Genomic DNA, 8448 nt, shown 5'->3' with positions numbered 1-8448 from the left:
AATTTACCTGAAGCTGGGATCTGTGAGTTTTTGCTGAATTTCGGGATGTCAAAAAGTGTTAGGGTAGAGCTGGGTCTTTCAAGTCCCATAAAATAAGAAGTGGGCAAATCCATCCGTCCCTTGGTCCAGTTAGCCAGAAAGGGAGGGGAAATGATTTCTAGTCCAAAGTAGTGCTTAGTAAGTGCTGTACAGACCTCTCTTTGATTTTTGTCGATGCTTGAGACCCGCTTTCTGGGGGTGTTTTCTCCTCTTTCCCTTTCTTGCACCCGCACTTTTTGAGATGCAGATGGAGAGGTCGTCAGCAGGCTGGTGGTAGAAAAAGAACGGCCCATGGACCTGTTGACCCATGCAGCCTGCAGGATGAGGATGCTGGAGAAGAGCTGCCATGAGGATAGCCTATAAGTGGCCCTGCTTTCACATACGTTGCGTTCATATTTGAGCTAATTGCTCATGCAGCTTGAATGGTTTCATGCTTTTCTTTCTGCTGTTACAGCATCGAACGCCTGTAGGGAGCCTTGAGTTTGGGTGTTAATAAGTGAAAAAAGGGGCCCTCGTTCTCCATGGAGAAAGGTTCTTGGTCACTGTGGCAATTTCATGCCTGGAAGGAGTCCTATTTGCTGGATCATTTTTGCAACTTAACCAAATTAGCTTTGAGAAACCATAGTTGATAATCAGAGTACTGAGCTCTGTGCTCCATTAGTTAAAACCATCACCAACCTCCTTGCACAAAGGGTGGGCATTTGGTTTGCAAAGTAGGAGAGCGGTCTGATTTTGATGCTCGGGGCAGCAGCGATCCCCGGCTTTAAGGTTGTTCCTAATAATCTGAGCGCTTAGTAGGGTCAGGCGCAGAGTCGCATTGGGTCAGCTGCTTTTGCAAAATGAAGCAGTGAAGTGACATTTCCCTTTTGTTCCCACCGAAAAACTTTTGAAGAGTAATAAAGGACAGTTTGGGTATGAATCGAGATTTGGATAAAAATTCCAGTAAATAGTTCCAAAATAGATGGAAGCTGGGAGGAGAAGGTGAGAAATGCCAGCAGGCTCTGATGTGTGCGTGTGGCTTGTGAAAGGCTGTTTTGGCTCAGGGAATGTTTGTTGTGGGGTTTTACTTCTATCAATCTTCACTCTTCTGCTTCAACATGGTCTAATGATGAGACAGGGTGGGGAGGCCGCCTGCTGTCCAGTTATGAAGGATGCTACAGCCTGGAGACACAGCTGTCTCCTTTGGGTCTGCCATGAAGGGGATTCTGGATTTTCAAAGTCCTGTTGTTGTTCCTTGCAGGTCAACTGAGGCATGGCCACTGGAAAGCCCTGCTCGTTCGCAGGGTCCTCCAGGATGGCTGGTGGATTCCCGAGGCAAGTGGTAGTGCCTCGTAATCCGAAGCTAGCCAGAGGGACAGAGAAGCCTGCAACTGTAAGTACCTGCTGCGGCCAGGTAGGAGCCGTGTAAGGCTGGAAACTGCCCCCGCGTCCTTCCTCTACCTGCCCCTCCTGTTGTCTGGCCGCGCTGTGAAGCTGGACACCACCTCCCCGTCTCTCTGCTGCCATGCTTCTGTCGGAGGTGGCGATCATGGTGCAGTAGGGGATGGACTGTGTGCTGCTTCAGGGCAAGCCCAGGGTCTGTCTGGATGTGCCACCGGAGCCAATTTAAATGGACGTACCGGGCATTGCACCGGAATAGCTGAAGCGTGAGCGTGTGCTTCGTTCTGTCCCCTTTGTGTGGGCAGCAATGTTTTGTCACGTCGGGATGCTTGCCAGCGCTGCTCTGACCATACCTGCCCTCCAGGCAGCTGGGCATGTGGTGGGCTGCTCAAACTCTGCCCAAAGGCTTTGAGAGGCATGGCTGGTCCCAGATGGAACAGGTTCCAGACCAGTTGTTCTGTCCCGTATCCCGTGTGGAGCACAGACCCAGCGCTGCAGGCAGCAGCGGAGTCAGGGCAATTCCTCCTTCCCATCCTCAGACGTCCTTTGCTGACCAGAGCTCACCTGGCTGAAGGCGACCTGGCGCTGAGGCTCTGTCGAGGAGGTCTCTCTGCATACTTCTGTGGAGGGGTCTCGGAGGCCAGAACAGAGAAAACAAGTGCTAATTCAAAAGAGATAACTAAAACTTGGAGCCATTCCTCTCCACCTCGGTCTTGGCACAACACTGCTTCTCTGCTTTCCTCTGACTCACCCAGCAGTGACGTCTCCACGCGTGTGGTGGTTGTAAGCGTTGTGCAAGGATGGAGTTAGGGGGTTGCTGGTAACTCCTCCCGACCTTCTTCAAAGGTCACTGGCTCAATCCAGCAAATCTGAAGAGGAAACAAATGCCCGAAGAGCCAAATCCCCCAACATGTCACATCAAATCACAAAGGAGAAGCTAATGGGACAGAGCCACTTGGTTGGAGCATGTGTATTCCGCTCTCTATCATTAATTTACTGATGTTAAATATTTCAGCGGGTAATTATGGGACTTCCAGGACTATCCTAGTGGCTGTGATCACAAATTATTCATCAGTGGCTCTTGAACAAGAAAAGCCTTTCTGAATGAAGGCAGTTCTGTAGCTCTTGCTGGTGTTTTGCATTTCAGCTGACTCCCTCTGCCTTCCTGAAGGAGATGACTCTTAGCACCAAGCAGAGGCTGGCCAGCACTCGGGACATGCGGCGGCCCCAGATTACCCAGCTTCTCGACGTGAGCGAAGCCTCCCGTCAAAAGGTAGCCTTTTCTTGCCCTTTTCCTTGCTGTTTGACGTGACATTTGAAGTGGGCCGATGCTTGTGACAGGCTTGCCTCCAGCTTATCTAAATACTTTGGTGACTAAGTCCTGTTGTCGTTTCAAACTGCTGCTGGTGGTGGTGGAGTTCCTTCTGCTGGGGGAAAGGTGAAACGTTTTCCCCCAGTGAGCTGTTGAAGTCCTGGCCTGCACTAAGCCCATATAAAGCACCTCTGCTGAAGTTGGTGGCTTTTGCTGGAGACGAGCTTCTGTGGCTAAAGCATGATACTGGAGGAAGGCTGGGGCGGGACACAAGGATGCAAGCTTGCAATTTCCCACCCTCCTGCTGAAATAGGCAGCCCTTGGTTGGGTGTAGTCTCTGTCAAACGCTTGGGGTCGTCGGATGCCCTCAATGGTGGCTGCGTTGGCCTTTGGGGGCTGAGGGCCTACGGTAACTACTCAAGGTGTAGCTCAAGCAATTGCATGAATGCTTTGGGTTGGAACGACGAGTGGGACCCTTACAGGGTGTTAGATTTTGCAGGCTGCCAGGTACACAGGGGAATGGCGCTGGGCAGAGGGGAGCGGGTGTGCTTTCTCTGGATCAGTGTTTGCTTACACGTATGTTGAAAGCTGCTCTTGTTACACATCTGCTTAGTATAACGCACGTTCCAAAGGGGTAGATGACTGAGGTAGGCTGTTGAGTGGAAAAGTGCCAGCAAGAGACCTGTAACAAATTGGTTGGGGATTGCCCTAGACAGCGTGTGAGGTTGGGAACGCCTCGGACGAGCACGCACAGAACTGGCCGGGTGCTGTGGCTCCTGGCTTCAGCACGACCCTGACTCCTGTGCAGAAGCAGGAGATGTGCCTGTGTCTTGTGAGTGCGAAGAGTTCAGCTGGAAGGGGGGAGACAAAGCAGGGAGGGATTTTCTCCAAGTAATGCCTCTGCGCTGTAAGCGTTTGCTGTTTCTGTGTGTCGTCAGGCACGCTTCGGTGGTGGTACTAACTGACATGGCAATAATGGACTGCAATGAAGCATCCGTTGAAAGCTCATGGGAAAAGGAGATGCCAAGTCCAGCCTTACTCAAGTTGCGCAGTAGTGCTGGGGAAGGAGCTGAACCTTATCACCTCATCTGTTGCTTTCTTAACGGCGGTGTTCCTTTTTGGCCTGTCTTCTCTTCCTCATGGTTTCTAGGCTGTGTATCAAAAAAGAGATTTGAGGATGGGTTGGACTTGGTCACTGTCTCAGGGTAAAGATAATCCCCAGACTGTTTCCCATGGAGTCTCCTGTAAATTCTTGGCTTTCACTTGCTGCACGAGTGCTTACGGCTCTCGCAGTGAGTGCTCTGGAGCTGTGTGACTGTTAGCCCAGCGCTCTGCTGGAGGTAAGCGCTGCCTTGCCTTTTGGAGCAGGAAACCTGGAGAAACGGCCAGCAAGAGAGCTGCTCGCTTGAGCCTGCTCGGTGTGGCCCAGAAAGTTTTGATCTGCTCAGAGCACAGGTGGGTGAGCTGCCGTTCCCCTGGCGTGAGCTGGGCAGGCGTACTCACCGGGAGACTGTACTTCACTGGGGACCGATGTAGTATTCTCTGATTGATGAATCTTTCTCCCAGCGGCTGAAACTCTGTTTTGCATCTGCAGTTCTCGGCACCTTCCCCGAGACAGCACTCGTTCCAGCCTTTCCCGTCAGAGGTGGTATTCCAGAGCTACGTCCCCTACGAGGTCTATGAAGTGCCACTGATTCTGAGGAACGAGGACAAGGTAAGTGCTGGGATGTGGAAGTTTAACCCTGTGCTGGAACTGGAGAGCAGTGTTGTCCGCGCGGTGCACAGCACAGCCAGTCACCTGCTGCAGCACAGCGCATCCGGAGTAAAAGGTCTCGCCACCTTTATTTTGCAAGATGGTGGAAATCTTGCCATGCTGAGGTTTCTTGCCCTGGTTTTGGCTGTGTGTTGGTAGTGCCTAGCTGAAAGGAGCTTTTCTAGTCAGCACCTTTCCCCGTGGAAGCCCTGCACGGCTGGGAATGTTGAGGGCTGTACAGTTCTTCCCTGCCCTCGTGCTTTCCCTCGAGTGTGCACCGCGTCCTGGTGGCTCCGTGGTTAATCTTGGTTTCTACAGGGCACCTCTGCCTCTGGGTGAGCTGCACAGAGAGCTGAACGGGCTGTCAGAGCTCGGGGTGGGGTCTTCTCCACTTTGTGCTGGAGTAAGTTATAATTAGTGGTAACAGCGCTTCAGGAAAGGTGTTTTGAAACAGCAGTGGAAACAGACTGATGTAGCAGAAGCAGTGGGAGGCCTTTAGGTGCCGCTTCAGGCTCCTGCTAAGCTTAATTGGGTTCTGCTCAGGTTTTTCTGAGGCAACGTGATGCTCTGTTTTCCCTTTGGAGAGCCACAGCACGTTCAGAGTCCAGTGCCCTCGGAGGTCTCCACCTTTGCTTGAAAAACCTGATCATTTTGAGATTTCCCAAGAAAGTTGCAAATGGAAAAGTTGGAAAATGTCAGCAGTTTTGTTCCACTGTAAAGAGGGAAGTTGAGACCTTTTGAATTTCAGTTGGGGAAATATTTGCTGGAATGAGGCATGTGCCAAGAGCATGCTGGTGGGAAAAGGCAGAGGGAGGAAAGGAGCTGAGCTCGGTGTTCTCTCCCTGCACACTTTCCTACACGCAAGGGTTTCTCTTGATCTGTAGCAGTAAGTGCACTGGCAGCAGAGAAAGGTCAGGAAGAGAGGTGTAATTAAGGGTACTCTTCTGTAATGAAGAATAAGAGGTATGCGTGAGGGGAGGGTGGGATGGGAAGATGGAAGTGTGCGCAAGAGCCGGTGAATTCCCCCCAGATTTCCAGATTTACCTGCTGGGGGGGACAAACAGGTGGACAACAAAAAAAAAGCTGCCAAGGTGTATTGCGGGTGGAAGGACAGCGGGAGAAGTCCAAGAATCTCCTGAGAGAACAGGTTTTGACAGGGATGTGGGCGAAAAGGGAAGACCCTTTGGCTAGGAAGGATGCGTGTGCGGTCCCTCAGTTATTCCTGGAGAGTACTGCACCATTCCTGGTCTGGCATTTAACTTGGGAACGTGGATAAGATGTGGCATGGGTGCCTGCACCCAGGGAATGCCACTGGTGTGGTCTACACTGGGTTTTGGGCACCCCTTGCTGTAGGTATCTTCTTCCCCAATTAAAATGTGCCTCAGTTTCTCTCTTCCTACTCTCTGCTTCGTTCCCACTGAGTCTTTTGGCTTCAGCTGCTCCATTATCCATGCAGCACTTCAAAATGGTTATCTTTGCCAAGTACCAGCCAACAGGCAAACAGTTGATTTGCTCTGTTCATGCTTCCTCGGGTGGAAAAGAACATCTGCGTAACATTTCTGCCCTTCCCAGTAAGGAATAATAAACTTGTCCAGCTGCGCCTTGGGATTTACGTGCCCTGTAAAGGGGGAGGCAATGTGTGAATGTGGGTTTTTTTCCAAACCGAACTAGTTTTGAAGCCGGTAAGACCTCAACCATTGGAGAGCGTGGGTGTAAAAGTAAGATCAGCTCTAAGGAAAATCCTTGGTATGTTCTAAATACAGAAAGGTAGAGATGATAATCCTGAGAGAGTGTTCTATTCTAATTTTGTTGGCTTTTGGCGATGTCCTGGAGAAGAGCAGAGCAGTGTTGTGCTCTGTCTCAGAGTTTTCGCGCTGGTTTCCCAGATTCTTCTGAATCTTATACTGCACGGCAGCCTGAAGTTGTTTGCCCCCTAAAAATCCAGCTGACAGCAAAATATATTCCAAATAGAGGCTCTGTAATCGTGCAACTACAGAAGTGCTTGGCTATATACTTACTGCTCTTACCTGTGTTGTACACTTGCTTTTCTGTCTTCAGGCTGTTCCTCAGCACCCTCAGGTGTTCCGGGTGGCTTTTGCTGAAGGTCTTAGCCTCACGTGCTCCTCTCCTAAGGGACTTGGTGACCAAACTGCTTGCGTGCGGCGCTGTGAAACTGGCTCCTGGAACCCGCTGCCCCAGGACCCTGCTGGGTTCCAAGGGCGTTTGGAGAGTTCAGGACTGCCTTGGCCACGGGTTACCAGGCTCGGGTGGGTGGTGCAGAACGAGCCTCCATTTTTTCCAAGCCTCCTGTGGGTTTGTTGTTTGTCAGTGAAGCTGCCCGTCAGTCCAAATCACCTGCTTTAGACGTTGAGATTTGGTGCTCAGGTGTCGCTCTCAATGTGCTTGAGAAATGCCTGTGTGCTGTCTGTGTGCTGGTGGTGTCCCAGAGGGCAGAACCGTGCAGCAGGGTGCCTGCAGGGACTGCTGGGGGTGGGCAGGGGTCCCCGGGGATCTGGCTTGCCTGCGCTGGCAGCTGCCTGGCTACGGTCACAGGCAGCAGGAGCCTCCAGAGAGCAGAGGTTGGCTTTTAAAACCGAGACTCCAGCGCCAGTCAGTGCCGGTCATGTATCTCGAGGCAGAAGATGCCTTTGGAGCCCATAGTTGATAGGCACAGCCTGGGGGGGGGGTCGCCTGGCTTTCCATCACTTTGTCAAGTTGCTGGCTCTCATCCTCTGCATCAGCCTTTCCTTGTAGCGTATTGTGCTTCTCCCTTGCTTCTTTACAGCTCCCTGTGAATTTTCCTAGCCATCCTCAGTTTGTGGGGTTGTCTCTTTGTCTTCCCATGGTCCTCCTTTTGCTCTTCAGGCCTGCTTTTATTCCCAGTGAGGCCACAGTATGTGTGGTCTCCTCCTCTTGCTGGTCTGCCCGCATGACTGTAGCACCGCAGCTTGAGTGCCCCGCTCAAACGCAGCACGTTAAAGTGCATTTCTTCCTTCCCCCAGGATTAACACGTACTGTTTGGCCTTCAGATAACACAGTCCCCTTCTAGGGGCATGACTGCCTGGATGTGTACGGGCAGAAGCCGGCAGGTTCTTTGGGCTTGTTGAATACACGGGTGGCTTGATTCAGATATTATATCTCGGTGCTGCTGGTGTCTTCCCTGCTTGGCCCTTCCTTCATTGCCCTGCTGCCTCTGGCCGTGAGCTGTTTTGCCCAGGCAGAAGGGATTAATGTTGACTCTTGTGTATTATGTGCACGTACCTCCAGAGCTAAAAGTGCTTTGGAAAGGTGGTTAAGGAAGGCTGTCGGCAGGTCTCTTCTCCTCCTGTTTCCACGAGCTGCAAAATCATACTTTCTTACCTTTTCTGCAGGTTCCTCAGCTGCTGAAGGTCACCTTGGAGAGGTCACCTTATTTCAAGTTGATCAGCCACCATGCCGTGTGCCGCAAAGTACCGCCTGGCATGCTTGTGACTTTCCACATCGTTTTCACCCCCAATGAGAACAAGGTGAGACTGGAGGTCCCAAGAGACAGGTGCCTTCAGCGGGAGGCGAAGCTGCGGGGCTGGGTTCAGAACGGGGCGTCTGCTGTGGGTTTTGCGGCACTGCTAATATCTGTCCGTTGCTGTATGGTTATGGGTTTGCTCTGATAATTATAAATACAAAAGCCTATTTAAAATTGACCTGTTGTTTGGAGGACGCGAAGTTGAGCCTGATCAGAGTGAGGACCACCACCTTTGAAAACTGGAGTCACTGGAATGTGTATCACGTTGGACACAGCAGTGAGACAGCGGAACGTTCTGTCTGAAGCCGGCACTTTCCTTGCGCACTGGTTATAACCCGTGCCGTGCTGCAAGGTTTGCTCTAGGCTGTGGTCAGGCAGCCTGGCTGGCAGCGCCATGCGATGCCACCGCAGCAGGGACTGACGGGCTGTGCGTTCCCTCCCTGTGCTTTCCTGGGCATTTGC

At 51.8% G+C, this 8448-nt stretch overlaps 1 protein-coding gene across 1 annotated transcript; it reads left to right on the top strand.

The window, feature by feature from the left end:
• Positions 1-1327: 1327 nt before the first annotated feature.
• LOC121081928 (hydrocephalus-inducing protein homolog) lies at positions 1328-7990 on the top strand (the record flags this gene model as incomplete). Its single annotated transcript, XM_040581281.1, has 4 exons — positions 1328-1411; positions 2567-2692; positions 4326-4445; positions 7856-7990. Coding segments are annotated over exons 1-4 (459 nt in total), but the record flags the coding sequence as incomplete, so codon positions are not given.
• Positions 7991-8448: the final 458 nt, after the last annotated feature.

This window comes from Falco naumanni (genome assembly GCF_017639655.2).
Source record: "Falco naumanni isolate bFalNau1 chromosome 21 unlocalized genomic scaffold, bFalNau1.pat SUPER_21_unloc_1, whole genome shotgun sequence".
Taxonomy (NCBI): Eukaryota; Metazoa; Chordata; class Aves; order Falconiformes; family Falconidae; genus Falco; species Falco naumanni.
Note: the sequence above shows the minus strand (reverse complement) of the source record. Positions and strands in the feature narration are given on the sequence as shown.